General features: G+C 56.6%; 1 protein-coding gene across 1 annotated transcript; it reads right to left on the bottom strand.

Moving 5' to 3' along the window:
• Nucleotides 1–47: 47 nt before the first annotated feature.
• On the bottom strand, nucleotides 48–15,071 carry LOC135577416 (uncharacterized). The gene is made up of 20 exons (XM_065047077.1): nucleotides 14,076–15,071; nucleotides 13,750–13,875; nucleotides 13,527–13,606; nucleotides 13,292–13,412; nucleotides 12,877–12,966; nucleotides 12,368–12,472; nucleotides 11,945–12,113; nucleotides 11,542–11,639; nucleotides 10,997–11,146; nucleotides 10,637–10,791; nucleotides 10,158–10,302; nucleotides 9,918–10,055; nucleotides 9,570–9,746; nucleotides 9,051–9,206; nucleotides 8,779–8,880; nucleotides 8,299–8,401; nucleotides 7,981–8,040; nucleotides 596–7,889; nucleotides 270–395; nucleotides 48–126 (listed from the first exon to the last, which is right to left on the bottom strand). The coding sequence occupies exons 3-18, from the start codon at nucleotides 13,547–13,549 to the stop codon at nucleotides 7,756–7,758; spliced, it is 1,926 nt and encodes a 641-aa protein (XP_064903149.1). The 5' UTR covers nucleotides 13,550–13,606; nucleotides 13,750–13,875; nucleotides 14,076–15,071; the 3' UTR covers nucleotides 48–126; nucleotides 270–395; nucleotides 596–7,755.
• Nucleotides 15,072–15,984: the final 913 nt, after the last annotated feature.

Here is a 15,984-nt window from a genome sequence, read left to right as displayed (position 1 = left end):
ACCTGGGGCTCTGGGGCAGGAGTCCCCAGGAGGGATGGGCAGGTACCTCATTTCGGTCATGGCAAACATGGCGCTCCGCCACACCGCTGTGTGCAGTTGGTCCCTGGGCTCTTCTTCCAGCAGCACCTGCAGAGCACAGCCAGGATGAGACCCGGCAGCTTGCCAGCACCCAGTGCCAGCAGCCCCTTGCCCTGCCCAACGCTGTCCTCACAGGGCGCCGCTGCTGGGGGCCTTGTCCCCTTCCCCGGAGCCACCGGCTATCCCCTCACCTTGATATTCTCTGCCAGTTTGTATCTCTGGCAGAACAGCTCTAGGCCCTGGCACAAGCTGTTGTACGTTGCGGCTCTGAAGAGCACAGCGATGCTTTTAAGGAACTGGAGCTTCCGTTCCTCGTCCTGGCAGCCGGGGGACAGAGAGACAAACAGGGAGCATGAGATGGGGACACACGGTCAGCGGCACCGCAGCACTGGGGGTGCAGTGCCGGATGGAGAGCTGGCAGAAGCAGCTCTGCCCAGCCAGCGCCCCCCAGCAGCCCCGCAGCAGAGCCCCTGTCGGCAGACGCCAGCTCAGCCGCCTTCCAAATGGCCGCACTTACCTTTTCTGGGCTGCTGACAAAGGCCCGGATGACGTCCACATGTTCTGGTTCCAGCTGGTACACTGGTAACCAGCTGGCATCTAAGAAAGGAGGAGAGCAGGGAGGGCTACAGAGAGGGTGCGCAGGCAGGAGAGAGCAGAGGAAGGAGCTCTGCCCCCCCTCCAGCCCTGTGCCCGCTGCCCTGGCACAGTCTTCCCCTGCATGTCAGTGCTGAAGGGTGCCCGGCAGATGGGCTGCGATGCTGGAGCCAGGCAGGATGCGGGAAGCCTCCAGCGCAGCGGCTGAGGAACTCGCTTCAGCCCGCAGAGGCTGAGCTGGGGCCGGCTCCCAGCTCAGAGCAGCGCTGGCATTCAGGTGGCATCATGCCCACCACCCGTGGGACGCCCCTGCCAGCGTGCGGGGAAACGTGATCCTGGCGTTGAACAGGGAGCACTCGCTGGCCCCCACCCTTTCCAGAAAATCAGGGCCCCTCACTCACCCATCTCCAGTTGCTGGGCCAGGCATAGCTCATGGGACTCCACTGGAGAGCTGCTCTCCTGAGGAGCCCTGTCCTCCTTCAGGGCCACCCTGAGAAGTTTCTCTGCCATCTTTCGGGTTTGAGGAAAGAGGCTGGGCTGGTGAAGGGGGAAGCTTTGGCGCGACACCACGAGCCTGCCTGGGGCAGAGGGCAAAGACGTGGGTTGTGCTCGAGGAGTCCTCGCCACGAGTCTGCCGGGGGCAGAGGGGAGTCTGCCGGGGGCAGCTAGAATTAGGATATGGTTGGATGCGATGATCTTAGGGGTCGCTTCCAACCAAAAGAAGTCTCCGATTCTCCAATTCTCTGAAAGAGGTGGGCTGTCGCTCGGGGGCTACTCGCCGTCTCCGTGCTCGCACACCCTCTCCTGTCACCGTCCTGCCGGACAGTGTGGGCTGGGGCCCGCAGCTGCGCTGAGCACATGCGGTGCAGTGGTTGTCACCAAGTGAGGTCACAATGGGCCCCACTGTGACCCTGCACCTGGGCAGGGAGGGGCAGGGTGTCCCGTTGGGAGGCACAGGCCAGCTCAGCCCTGGGCACCTGGGTGTTCTTGGGGTGTCTCCAGGCCCCCCATTGCCCTCATGTCCCCTCGGGACCTCCCTGTTGCCCTCCACGGTGTCCCAGTGCCTCGTGTTCACCTGGCTGGCTGCTCAGAATAGCAGCGAAGCTGCCCCTTTGGTGGCTCTGTAGAGATTTCTAGGGCTTTCCAAGGGTGGGTAGCACAGAGGGTGGTCTTTGTTTCAGGTGTCTGCTGTCTCACTGCTTACAGAAGCTCTCAGTGGCTTGAGGATAAACTAACCATGTAAGCACGTGACAAAGTGTTGGAGCTGGCCGAGCATGAAAGGAGAAACCCAGGTGGTGAAGGGGTGAAAAAGGTGGAAAGGCTGAGGTACTAAATGCCTTCTTTGCCCCAGTCTTTAATACTCAGAACAGTTGTGCTCCAGGTACCCAGATCTTGAGTAAAATCACTCGTCACTTACAAGAAAACTGTATGATCAGGCCTAGTCAACATGGGTTTATGAAAGGTTTGACCAACCTGATGTCGTTCTACAAGAAGACGACCCAAGCAGTAGCTGAGGGAAAGGCTGCGGATGTTGTGTACTTAGACTTCAGTAAGGCCTTTGACACCATAACGCACAGCATTATCCTGGAGAAGCTGCAGCTCATGGGCTGGGTGGGTAGACTCTGCGATGGATAAAGAATTGGCTGGAGGGCTGGGCTCTTTGGGAGTTGTGGTGAACGGAGGCAAATCCAGTTGGTGGCCGGTCAGGAGGGCTGTTCCCCAGGGCTCAGTACTGGGGCCAGTTCTGTTTAATCTCTTTATCAGATCTGGATGAGGGGATTGAGTGCACCCTCAGTAAGTCTGCAGATGACACCAAGTTGGGTGGGAGTGTTGATCTGCGGGAGGGTTGGATGGCTGTACTGAGGGACCTGGACAAGCTGGATGGTTGGGCTGAGGCCAATTGTATGAGGTTTAACAAGGCCAAGTGCCGGGCCCTGCACTTGGGTCACAACAACTCCATGAACGCTCCAGGCTCAGGGGAGAGTGGCTGGAAAGGAAAAGGACCTGGGCGTGTTGGTGACAGTGGCTGAAGATGAGCCAGCGTGTGCCCAGGTGGCCAAAAAGCCCACCAGCATCCTGGCTTGTATCAGGAATAGTGTGGCCAGCAGGACTAGAAAAGTGATTGTGCCACTGTACCGGGCACTGGCGAGGCCCCATCTTGAATCCTGTGTTCGGTTTTGGGCCCCTCATCATCAGAAGGACATTGAGGGAGCAGAGAGTGCAGAGGAGGCAACGAAGCTGGTAAGGGGCTGGAGCACAAGTTGTGATGGGAGCGGTTGAGGCAGCTGGGGCTGTTCAGCCTGGAGAACAGGAGGCTCAGGGGAGACCTGATTGCTGTTTGCAACCGCCTGAAAGGAGGTTGTAGCAGGAAGGGTGTTGGTCTCTTCTCCCAAGTAGCAAGTTATAGGACAAGAGGAAATGGCCTCTAAGTTGTGCCAGGGGAGGTTTAGATCGGATATTAGGAAAAAATTCTTCCTGGAAAGGGTTGTCAGGCATTGGAGCAGGCTGCCCAGGGCAGTGGTGCATTCACCATCCCTGGAGCGGTTTAAAAGGCATTTAGACGAGGTTCTTGGGACATGGGTTAGTGCTAAAGTTGTGTTATGGTTGAACTCAATGAACCTGAGGGTCTCTTCCAACCAAAACGGTTCTCTGGTTCTATTTTTGTTTTGCATTGCCCCAGAGATACTGAAAATGCCCAAGGGATCAGTTCATGGGAAGGAGTAAGCAATGAGAATGTTTCTTCGGTTGACATCTCTCTATGTTCTTAGAATCACAGAATGTCCAGAATAGGAAGGCACCCACAAGGATCATCGAGTCCAACTCCTGTCCCTGCACAGGACAACCCCAAAATTCACACCATCTCTCAAAGGAAGCAATGTGGAGAAAAAAACAACAAACAATGCTTCCCAAAAAGGGAATCTTGCCTATTCTGAAAAATAAATACAATTATTTCAATCAAATAATGTCTATGAGGAGACCTTTTTGAAAAACTTTTGCCAGCTACTCAGATACAGACACATGTATAAAGGGTGAGTGTCACGAGGATGGAGCCAGGCTCTTCTCGGTGACAAACAATGATAGGACAAGGGGTAATGGGTACAAACTGGAACACAAAAGGTTCCACTTAAATTTGAGAAGAAACTTCTTCTCAGTGAGGGTGACAGAGCACTGGAACAGGCTGCCCAGGGGGGTTGTGGAGTCTCCTACTCTGGAGACATTCAAGACCTGCCTGGACGCCTTCCTGTGTACCCTCATCTAGGCGCTCCTGTTTCGGCAGGGGGATTGGACTAAATGATCTTTCGAGGTCCCTTCCAATCCCAAACACTCTGTGATGTCAGTGATAAACCATTTTTGCAAACACCAAAACCAAAAACCAAACCCACCTATAAACTAACAAAAAACCTGCTCCCCTCTCCCCATCCAGAAGAAGATATCTAAGTGGTTCAGATGAAGGGTGGTCTGGTAAAAGCCACCCTTTTCCTGCCCAGGCACATGGACACTCTCATGTGCCTCTCATGGCAGAAGCTGGAACCCCTTCTCGGGACAGACACCTTCCAGGAAGGACACAGACACAGAGGCGACTCATCAGGTCACAAGAGTGAAAGGTTAGTGAGAGACATGGCAGTGCAGGAAGAGAGTGGTCTATGCGTAGCAGTAAGTGTGTTAAAGGCAAGAAGAACACCTGAGGAGCACGGGCTGGTCATGCTAATGTGGAATAGATTGGCTTTTCTTTTTTATTTTGGGGTGGCAGAAGAAGGAACGTGTGCATTTGAGTGCTGGGGCACAGATCCAAATTGCGGATTCAAACAAGTTTGGGACTGAGACAGCTTAGGTGGTTGAGGACCATTGCCAGGCCTACGAAAGAAGCTGAATGGGTTTGGGGGACCTCACAGGCATTGCCAAATCCTCAGAAAACCACAGCTTTGTTGTTAAAGCAACAGCACTTGGCACCGAACCCCATCGCAAACACAAATACCCTCGCAGTGACCACAGGCAAAGCCTTGAGAAACATTTGAGAGAAAAGTTCTCCTTGGCCAGGCCCTGGGGGTCAGGGCTCGGCCATTCTCGTGATGAACAAACATGAAGGGCTGACATGGCATCAGAACCACCTCCACATCACCTTTACCACCTGTGACCAGCGTCTGCAGGCTTTTGCTTCACCATCCTCCAGGGACACGGACTGCTTGTTTCCTTCAGAGCTGTGTCAGTGATCCCCCCTTTGTGGGATCCCAAGCACCTGCAGAAACTTGAGATCGTTTCTGCCTTTTACTTTGCTGGAGGTTTGTTCGTTGTTTCAGGATCTGCAGTTCAGGAGCATGGCAGCAGAGGGCTCATTAACATCCAAAATGCCCTTACAAGCCAAGGCTCTTCTGCAGCATTTTCCTAAAGCCTGGTGTGGATGATTAGAGAGATTTCAGGAATAGCCAAACAGAGAGCATTTCAGTAATAAATAGCAATGAAGCAGTATTTCTTCTATTTCCTTCCCCCCTCTCCCTCCTCCCCATTTCCAGAAGAGGTGGTATCAGCAGCCTTCAGTTCTTACGGACAAGTTAATCCAGCTGAAGTACCATTGCCAGCGGACCAGGACTCGATGGAGCAACAGGATGAAGCACCGCAGAATCGCCCTGACTTCCAGGAGGAGAGCCACGTGCAGAGCCTGAAGGACTTACTGAGATGGCAGGAGAGCCAGATGCAAGAAGTTCTAAAAGCTATGAAACAACTAGATGGCGGTAACAGTAAAATCTCACAGTTAATAGCATATACAAAGGCGTCAGATGTGATTAAGGACCGGCTGGAAGCAATTGTCAGGGAATGTGAAAAACAGGGAAAACAGGAAAGGGAGGGGGCGGAATTAGACCTCACTCCTGAGGAGCTCCGTATTAAAAGGGAGCGAATACAAAAATGGGCTAGACAATGTGTTTAAGATGGGATGTGGTTTGTAAGAGAAGTAGATGAATGTTTGAGATTGCGATATGGAAAAGGGCTGGAAACTTGAGTTAGATCAGTTTGCAAATATGCGTTGACTTACTGATCCACAGGGAAACACAAGGGAATTGTATAGCAGTGATAGTAATGATAATTTGGGTGCTGCCCCTGTGCATCAGGGTAGATATATTCCTCGAGATCATCCTTATAATGCAGGGCAACGTCGGCAAGGGGTAATCAGAGATGCAACAATTGAAGGGATCATGTTACTTGGTAGTATTATAGCAATGCCAGTCACATAGATAATAGAGGACAAAGGCAGTGGTCGTCCTTTGATTGGAAAACGGTTAAGCAATTGCAAAGTGCAGTTATGCAATATGGTATGGATAATAAGCACGTGATGCAGCTAATCAATTCAATTTTCAAGGGGCAAGTACTAACTCCAACAGATATTAAGGCATTGATGGTGTTATTGCTTCCTCCAATGGGATATTTGCTGTTGTTGGACAAGTGGCAGGGGAAGGTGGAATTGGCAGTATTAGAAAATGTTCATTTACTAGCTGATGATCCATTGCCATTAGCCAGCATGGACCAGTTAATGGGTCGTGGGCGATATGCGGATGGTGCCACTCAGGCAGCTCTTAATCCAAGGATTTTGCAGCAAACACAAGGGCTTGCTCTGGCAGCAGTGAAAGAGTTACCAAATATAGGTAACCCTGTGCCACTCTGTTCTACAATAAAGCAGGATCCTGGGGAACCCTGTATGAAGTTTGTGGACCGTTTAAAAGAAGCTATAGATACCTCTCCTAACCTGACTCCAGAGGCAAAAGCGTCTGTGGGGAAAGATTTGGCCATGATGAATGCAAACACCCAATGCCAACAGATGTTAGCCAGTTTGGGAAAAACTGCTTCTCTAGCAGAGATGGTGGAAGCTTGCACACGGGTACCAATTATGCAACAGGAGGTAGAAAAGGCAAAAATACATGCCCAAGCCCACGCTGTGGCCTTGGCTGCAGCACTTATGCCTGCAATGAAAGGTTGAAGCCCTTCTTCTTGTGGCCTAGCATGTTTCACTTGTGGACAGACAGGACATCTTAAAAGAGACTGCCCTCAATACACTCAGCAGCATTACAAAAATGACATAACTGCCCAGTTAATCTGGTAGCAGATTCTCTTTATGTTGTGGGAGTTGTACAAAGAATACATAGAACTCTTTTGCAGCGAGTTTCCAATTCCTTGTTGCATTGTTAGATTTGTGGAATGTGTTAGATTATAGGACAGCACCAGTATTTAGAATGCATATAAAAAGCCATACTAACATACCAGGTGGTCTGGTTGAGGGAAACAGCATTATAGACAAACTTGTGGCAGTAACGGATATATCTCCTTTTGAACAAGCCAGACGAGCTCACAAATTCTTTCATCAATCCTCAGCATCACTCTGAAAACAGCTTGCACTTACCTAGGAACAAGCTTGAGCCGTTATTGCAGCTTGTCCTGATTGTGCCCACGTAGTGCCTCTCCAACAAAAGGGAGTAAATCCTCGGGGCTTGAGCCAGGTCAGTTATGGCAAACTGATATTACTGAATTTGCACCACTTTGCCAACAAACGTACATTCATGTGTCCATAGATACCTGTTCAGGACTGCTGTGGGCTACAGCTTTGACCATAGCAAATGCAAAAGCTGGGACATCGGAGATGAGTGCAGGCAGGGTGACACACTGCAGGGCTGAGGTGCCTCCCATCCTTTGGGAGTGGCAACAGCAGGTGAGAGAGACACTGTGACTCCTGCCTCTGTGTGTAAAAGGGGCAGACTCTGTCTCTGAGCATCCCTGGGTACATAAGGAGTGCATGAGGCCAGCTCAGATGTGGACACCCGAGAGAAGCCTGCTATTTCCACGTGTGACTCGAAGAACAAACCCCATGGGCCCAGTGGACTTCATCTCCGCTGCCTTGGACGGGCTCATTGCCAGTGCTTCTGTCTGCTCCATCACCCTTGCCTGTGATTCTGGGTTGTGCTCTCCAAAGTGCCGGTGCACCCAGAGACGTTCTGGGGTCCTTGGAAAAGGCAGATGTCAAACCCAGCTTCAAGAAGGGCTCTTTATTAAAATCCAGCCACTCTCCTGAGAAGAGCTGCTCCTCCACACGGCTCAGCATCAGCGGCAGCACAGGGCTCGCAGGGTCCATCGTGGCCTTGGCTGCTCCCTCGAAGAGCTCAGGATGATGATGACAGTTTGAGCTGCCAGGGAGCGGATGGAGGGCTCGTGGTCTTCTGCCAAGGTCTGAAGGGCTGCAAGGGAAAGAAGCAGAGTTGAGATGACCTCCCACGTCTGCAGAGACCCCCAGGCATTCCCTCTTGACCATGCTTCCTCCCTACTCACCGCTGCAGATCTCAGCCAGCTTCTTCTTGCTTGGATTCCTCAGGTGCCGTGCAGCGAGCCCTGGGCACAGAGTTGCGTCAGCCCCTGCTCCCTCCCCTCATCAGGGCTGGCCCCAGGGAAGAGCAGGGGCCAAGATGGTGGGACTGAGCAAGGCGGGAACCGTGGCCACCTGCGTGGGCAGGACTGGGAGAGGGAAGCCAATGCCCTGCACGGGGCAGCCGGGGCTCTGGCAGCCACAGGGCTGCTCCTTGCTGCCAGGGCAGCGGCGAGGACTGGAGCCAGGCTGCCAAGAGAGGGACCCTGGGGACTGTGACCCACCGATGAACCTCACGGCCGCCTCTCGCAAGCTGGCCTGAGCATCCTTCAGGTACGACAGGCTCTGAATCAAGAATTCTTGAGCTCTCCTCCTGTCCTGCTTCAGCTGGAGAGAGCACAAGGGGATGGGCACGTCACTGTCCATTCCCAGTTGGCTGGACCAGTCCCTGCTCCCAGACCCAGCCAGTCCCTTTCCCCCCCGGCCATTCCCATGTCCCAGCCAGGATATGTGGGGTGAGACTGAAAGAGAGACACAGGTTGAGGTGTCCCAGGGTTGCTGAGAGCCCTCCCTCCCGCTGGGTACGGGAAGGGCAGCGGGGCAGAGAGAAGAGCCCTTGGGGGCTCTGTTCTTGAGGACAGGGCACAAGGATGCAGGTCCAGGCTGCAGCAGGGCAGGCGAGGCACATGTGCAGAGCCTACAGCCCGGACATGTGGGGCAGCCCTAGTCCCGCCTGGGCCCTGAGCCTTAGGGGTTGTCCTCACCAAGCTCTCTCCAATCTGCCATGTCTGCTGTGTCCGCACTAGGTGCTTGAGTGGTTTCCACTTGAGGAGCTCTGCGGCAGCAAGAAGGGCTTCCCCAGCAGCCTGTGGAACATCAGAAGCTTGGAGATGGCACCCCGGTCTGGAGCAGGAGACCTTGTGTCTCCCTCCTCTGGGACTTGGGCTGATTCTGCCCTTAGGGAGCTGGGACATGCCCTGGCCCAAACGTCCAGGGGTCTCTTCCCCGCATCAGTGCTGAGCTTTGAAACGTGTACCTTGGCCACGCTCTGCGTTTGGTCACTCAGCCGGAAGAAGAGAGGGAGCAGGCCAAGCCGCACCATGTTCTTCATCTCCCTCTTGTCGTTCCCCACCGTCATCATCATCAGGTCTCTGAAGAGACTGATGGAGCTCTCTCTCAGCTGGCTCAGCTCCTGGGAGGGAGAAGCACAGTAGGACTGGAGCACCAGCAGCTCTCTGCCCGTGGTGAGCAGAAGCTCCAGCATGGCTGATGTGAGGGGAGATGCTCCAGGGCGGCATTCTGCACGCTGGAGTTGTGGGCCAGATCTGCTGTCCTGGGTCCGTGAAAGGCCACTCAAGAGGCTTGTTCTGGGAGTGCCTGTTCCTCCAAGTGCCCCCCCAGCCAGCCAGCATCCCCCACCAGCTTCAGCAGCCACGGTGGGAAGAGCTGCGGGAGCAGCTGTCAGGGAGAAGCTGTGCTGGGCTGCGCAACACAGAAGCCATCCCACAGGAGCCCAGGGCCACCCGTGGGGCTCAGGCTTCCACATCAGCCTTACGTCATCCAAGAGGGGCAGGAGGAATTCCGCCATCTGCACGGCGATGTGGCTGGCCTCCCTCCTCTCCAGCTGAGCCATGATGGTTCTGAAGACCAGCAGAGCCTTCGTGGTGGCAGCCTTATAGCCAAACAGCAGAACCCTCATGAGGTCTGGCAGGATGACCTTCATTTTTCTTGCCTGTGTGAAGAAAAGAGTTTCCCTTTTGGGACCAGCTCCGTGCCTGGAAAGCTCCCCAGGCAGCCAGCAGGCTCCACCACGGAAGGGAGGGCCTTTGGAGCAGTCAAGCCCTCACCCCCTGGCCCAGCCCTCGGCTGCCAACATGGTTCCCCTTGGCGACGCCCTACTCACCATCTCGTCTCTCTCGGACAGTGTCATGATGGCCCTGAGCACCAGGGAGAGCATGGCTGGCCTTTCTTCCTTCAGGAACCTGAAGTCTAGGTAGGTTGCAGCAAACGCCCTGTCTCCCAGATCTCTGCTGGCCAGCATCTGAAAGCAGGGCAGCAGTGAGCGACCGGCAGAGCTGGTGGGGCTCCTGGTTCCTAGCGCAGCCCAGGCACAGGGCAGCGGGGGCTTTTTCCGGTAACTCACGGCCAAGCGAACGAGGCAGTAGTCCTCCAGGTGTGTGCAGAAGAGCCTGCTCTTCAGGTCCCAGAGCTGGCTGAGCAGCTCCTTCAAAATGTTCCGCACAGTCTGGGGCACGGAGAACATCGCCTCCCACAGTGCCAGGGCAGTGCTGCAAGCCAGAGCGCTCTGTCAGCAGGGCAGCCTTGGCCACAGCAGCGTGGCCGCGCTCAGCCCTGCAGGATGCTTGGGCTGCCCTGGGCAGCAGCAGAGGGCTGAGCTGGTGCTCCCTGTGGGGTGGGCAGGAGTGTGGGGTGGGCTCAGGCTTGCTTGTTCAGCTTTGCCTGCTGTGGGGCTGGCTGACCCCCTGGGCTGGAAAGCATGGTGGGATGGAGGGTCCTGCTCCTCGGGTGTGTCCTGCAGAATTCCTCGGCTCTGGCAGCCAGAGCGTCTCCAGGCCCCTCTCCCCACAGGGAACAAGCCCTGGTGGCTTTTGGGGACAGTACCTGTCTCCTCCTGGAGCGACCTGCAGCAGTGTTGTCACCACCTCCTGAGGGCATTTGTCAGCCATGGAGACCATTAGGGACTCCACGCTCTGCCGGGCTGGGACCGACTTGATGCATCCCAGGGTTTTGTGGATGCAGCTCGTGATCTTTGGCACCTGGAGGGGACACAGGTGAGGGTGGCGCAGCCACTGGAGTGCGGCCATTTCCTCAGCTGCCCTTGCCATCCCTCTGTGCCGCCTTGAGGTGGCTTCAGGTGCCCGAGACACCGGGGTTTGGGAGGAAGAGAGGGATGGAGGGAGGAACAAGGCCTGACAGGCCTGAAGGGCAGGGCAATCCAGCAACAGGCCGTAGGGCACTTACATCCACCAGCCACAAGTCAGGGTTTCCCCTGACCATGTCCAGCACGTTTCTGGCAGCCTCCTTGTCAAAGGTGCTGGAGTCGGTCGTTGCCTCGATGAACACCCGGACAATGTCTGACCTCTCAGAAGGCTGGAGGTACTCCGCAAAGGACTAAGGGAGGAAGGGAGGCAGCGCAGCCATGTCACACTGAGGGCCCTGAAGCTGCTGCTTAGCTGGGCAGTGCCAGCAGCCCTGCAGAGGCGCCCGGCAGTGCTGGCGGCAGCGCCCGCAGCAACGTTGGCAGCAGGGGCAGCAGTGACTGTTGGGGTCACGGGCACAAGGTGCGGACCCTGCTGCCAGGAGGGCTTGCTGGGGGCCAGGAGGACGGGGGCCGCTGCTGGGATACTGGAGCGCAGCCCTCGCATGGTCCCTGCTCGGGGACAGCAGGAAGCCTCTCAGCAGGGACAGGGAGGCCACGCCAGCCCGCTGATTGTGGACGCCTTCGCTCTCACCATTCCCCTGCTGATGCCACGGCCAAGAGTGCCAGCAAGGAGGGAGCTCGTTACCTCGATAATGTGAGTGGCACTGGGCGAAGTGCGCAAGGAGGTGGTCTCGGCTTCCCAGTCCCCTTGGAGCTGTGTATTCTCCTCTGTCAGTGTCGCACCTGAAGAGCGGGGCAAACACAGAAGAGTCGACAAGATGCAGCAGCTTCCCCAGTACTGGGAGAGATGGGAAGATGCGGCGTGAGGCTGCCGTCCATGCTCCTGAGGAGCAGCTGAGCTACATGGGACCGTCGAGAGCCTGGGAGAGAGCGCGGGGGTCAGGAGTAGAGGAAGGGCAGTGCTGGTGACAAGGTGGTGCCTCCAGCAAGCAGCAGAACTGTCTGTTGCAAACTCGTCAGGAAGACGAGCAGAGCTACTGGGTGATGTTGGTGTGCAGGGGGATGCATCCCACCACAGCTTCTCTTACAGTGTTGCTGATACTTGAATTGGAAGAGGAGACAAAGAGCGTCCAAAGCCAAGTGGCCGGTCTCTTCTTCCTTGAAGGAGAGGAGTAGCAGGAGATGTCCCAGCAGCTGTCCAATGATTGGCATTTGCATCTCTGCACGGGAGGCGTGTCTCTCCTCATTGGGATCGGCCTGGGCAAGGGATGAGGAAGAGCAGAGGGCTTGAGGGCACCTGGGGCCAAAGCCCTGAACCCATGTGTGTGCCCAGGGTTGCATCCAGGTGGGTCAGAGGTTTGCGTGGCCCTGCGGAACCCGGCTTGCCCAAGAGCCCCATGAGGGGAAAGCTGCCAGACCTGTGCTCCGTCCGGGCTCCTTGGGCAGCCCCGGCCGACACAGGACTGGGGCAGAGCTGGCTCCTGGCAGAGCAGGGTGTGCCTGGTCATTACCTTCAGTGAGGAGTAGTTGGCCAGCAAGAAGCTGAGCACCCTCATCCTGCCCACGGCCCTCTCACGCACAGATGCCCTCTCAGAGGTGGTGAAGGTCAGGAGCATCTGGGGAGAGAGAAGCTGCTGGTGAGCCCTGGGAGCAGCCACTGCTCCAGCAGAAGCAGCAGTGCTCAAGTCCTGGGCTGGACTCGCCCAGTCCATTAAGGCTTCCTCTGATCTGGAGCAAAGCCTGTAGTGGTTTCGTGCCCTGGGGTCCCTGGCAGGCTTGGGACAGATGCCCCAGGCCAGCCCTCTAGCCAGGCAGGAAGGCAGATGCCAGCCTGTGTGGCTGGCCACTGTGCTGCGGAAGAGCCTGGTGGGCAGCCCCTGGTTCGCCCGGGGAGGTGGGCACCACCCTGCAGTGCCCTCTCTGCATGGCACGGGGTGGGACTGTCCACTCAGCAGTGGACACCCCGTCCCACAGGGAGAAGAACAGCCCTTGTCAAGCCTGCTCTTTGTACATGCCAGACCTGGAAGATACTCTGCATCTTCTCGTTGACTCTGGAGGCAGGAGAGTTGAGCACCAGTGCAGATAGCATGGTGTCCATGCCTTTCATGGTCTGCAAGGAAGACAACGAGTTGTGGCCATGTTTCCTGCTGTCCCTCTCACCCCCGGGACACTGAGCTGGAGTCCCAGCACCAAGGTAGGACTCGGGGGCTGCTTTGCTGTGCCTGGGAGAGGCCCAGGGGCAAACAGTGTGCTGTGGGCAGGGCAGCCTGTGGCACTGGACGTGGCCAGGCCCACAGGAATGGGACGACGGGACGAGAGTGGGAAAGTAATGTCGAGACCGTGCCCTGCCTTGCATCTCTGGTCATAGCACAGGACAGGGTGACCAGGGAGCAGCCCCGAGGAACCGGAGCTCCAGTAGGTCACCCAGCACTTACCGTGAAGTACAGGAAAGGTTTCAGGTCCTGCATTTCCTCTTTTGGAGGAAGCAGGAAGATGCCGGAGAAGCACACTTGGAGGAGGCCTATCTCTTTGCCCTCCAACACCGCCTCTACGAAGCTGCAAAGAGAGAGGGGCCGGTCGGACACGGGTGCGGGGAACAGTGCCTGGAGGCCTCATGCAGGTGGACCTGGGGCTCTGGGGCAGGAGTCCCCAGGAGGGATGGGCAGGTACCTCATTTCGGTCATGGCAAACATGGCGCTCCGCCACACCGCTGTGTGCAGTTGGTCCCTGGGCTCTTCTTCCAGCAGCACCTGCAGAGCACAGCCAGGATGAGACCCGGCAGCTTGCCAGCACCCAGTGCCAGCAGCCCCTTGCCCTGCCCAACGCTGTCCTCACAGGGCGCCGCTGCTGGGGGCCTTGTCCCCTTCCCCGGAGCCACCGGCTATCCCCTCACCTTGATATTCTCTGCCAGTTTGTATCTCTGGCAGAACAGCTCTAGGCCCTGGCACAAGCTGTTGTACGTTGCGGCTCTGAAGAGCACAGCGATGCTTTTAAGGAACTGGAGCTTCCGTTCCTCGTCCTGGCAGCCGGGGGACAGAGAGACAAACAGGGAGCATGAGATGGGGACACACGGTCAGCGGCACCGCAGCACTGGGGGTGCAGTGCCGGATGGAGAGCTGGCAGAAGCAGCTCTGCCCAGCCAGCGCCCCCCAGCAGCCCCGCAGCAGAGCCCCTGTCGGCAGACGCCAGCTCAGCCGCCTTCCAAATGGCCGCACTTACCTTTTCTGGGCTGCTGACAAAGGCCCGGATGACGTCCACATGTTCTGGTTCCAGCTGGTACACTGGTAACCAGCTGGCATCTAAGAAAGGAGGAGAGCAGGGAGGGCTACAGAGAGGGTGCGCAGGCAGGAGAGAGCAGAGGAAGGAGCTCTGCCCCCCCTCCAGCCCTGTGCCCGCTGCCCTGGCACAGTCTTCCCCTGCATGTCAGTGCTGAAGGGTGCCCGGCAGATGGGCTGCGATGCTGGAGCCAGGCAGGATGCGGGAAGCCTCCAGCGCAGCGGCTGAGGAACTCGCTTCAGCCCGCAGAGGCTGAGCTGGGGCCGGCTCCCAGCTCAGAGCAGCGCTGGCATTCAGGTGGCATCATGCCCACCACCCGTGGGACGCCCCTGCCAGCGTGCGGGGAAACGTGATCCTGGCGTTGAACAGGGAGCACTCGCTGGCCCCCACCCTTTCCAGAAAATCAGGGCCCCTCACTCACCCATCTCCAGTTGCTGGGCCAGGCATAGCTCATGGGACTCCACTGGAGAGCTGCTCTCCTGAGGAGCCCTGTCCTCCTTCAGGGCCACCCTGAGAAGTTTCTCTGCCATCTTTCGGGTTTGAGGAAAGAGGCTGGGCTGGTGAAGGGGGAAGCTTTGGCGCGACACCACGAGCCTGCCTGGGGCAGAGGGCAAAGATGTGGGTTGTGCTCGAGGAGTCCTCGCCACGAGTCTGCCGGGGGCAGAGGGGAGTCTGCCGGGGGCAGCTAGAATTAGGATATGGTTGGATGCGATGATCTTAGGGGTCGCTTCCAACCAAAAGAAGTCTCCGATTCTCCAATTCTCTGAAAGAGGTGGGCTGTCGCTCGGGGGCTACTCGCTGTCTCCGTGCTCGCACACCCTCTCCTGTCACCGTCCTGCCGGACAGTGTGGGCTGGGGCCCGCAGCTGCGCTGAGCACGTGCGGTGCAGTGGTTGTCACCAAGTGAGGTCACAATGGGCCCCACTGTGACCCTGCACCTGGGCAGGGAGGGGCAGGGTGTCCCGTTGGGAGGCACAGGCCAGCTCAACCCTGGGCACCTGGGCGTTCTTGGGGTGCCTCCAGGCCCCCCATTGCCCTCATGTCCCCTCGGGACCTCCCTGTTGCCCTCCACGGTGTCCCAGTGCCTCGTGTTCACCTGGCTGGCTGCTCAGAATAGCAGCGAAGCTGCTCCTTTGGTGGCTCTGTAGAGATTTCCAGGGATTTCCAAGGGTGGGTAGCACAGAGGGTGGACTTTGTTTCAGGTGTCTGCTGTCTCACTGCTTACAGAAGCTCTCAGTGGCTTGAGGATAAACTAACCATGTAAGCACGTGACAAAGTGTTGGAGCTGGCCGAGCATGAAAGGAGAAACCCAGGTGGTGAAGGGGTGAAAAAGGTGGAAAGGCTGAGGTACTAAATGCCTTCTTTGCCCCAGTCTTTAATACTCAGAACAGTTGTGCTCCAGGTACCCAGATCTTGAGTAAAATCACTCGTCACTTACAAGAAAACTGTATGATCAGGCCTAGTCAACATGGGTTTATGAAAGGTTTGACCAACCTGATGTCGTTCTACAAGAAGACGACCCAAGCAGTAGCTGAGGGAAAGGCTGCGGATGTTGTGTACTTAGACTTCAGTAAGGCCTTTGACACCATAACGCACAGCATTATCCTGGAGAAGCTGCAGCTCATGGGCTGGGTGGGTAGACTCTGCGATGGATAAAGAATTGGCTGGAGGGCTGGGCTCTTTGGGAGTTGTGGTGAACGGAGGCAAATCCAGTTGGTGGCCGGTCAGGAGGGCTGTTCCCCAGGGCTCAGTACTGGGGCCAGTTCTGTTTAATCTCTTTATCAGATCTGGATGAGGGGATTGAGTGCACCCTCAGTAAGTCTGCAGATGACACCAAGTTGGGTGGGAGTGTT

Source organism: Columba livia, chromosome Z, assembly GCF_036013475.1.
Source record: "Columba livia isolate bColLiv1 breed racing homer chromosome Z, bColLiv1.pat.W.v2, whole genome shotgun sequence".
NCBI classification, from domain to species: Eukaryota; Metazoa; Chordata; class Aves; order Columbiformes; family Columbidae; genus Columba; species Columba livia.
Note: the sequence above shows the minus strand (reverse complement) of the source record. Positions and strands in the feature narration are given on the sequence as shown.

What these genes read in the sequence shown, in the direction of transcription:
- LOC135577416 (XM_065047077.1), bottom strand. Translation starts at nt 13,549, where the DNA reads ATGTTTGCCATGACCGAAATGAG. An exon ending in TGTCCGAGAGAGACGAGATG is followed by an intron (nt 9,747 to 9,917) that starts GTGAGTAGGGCG and finishes TTCTTCACACAG; the next exon opens with GCAAGAAAAATGAAGGTCAT. An exon ending in TCCTGCCCCTCTTGGATGAC is followed by an intron (nt 9,207 to 9,569) that starts GTAAGGCTGATG and finishes TCTCCCTCCCAG; the next exon opens with GAGCTGAGCCAGCTGAGAGA.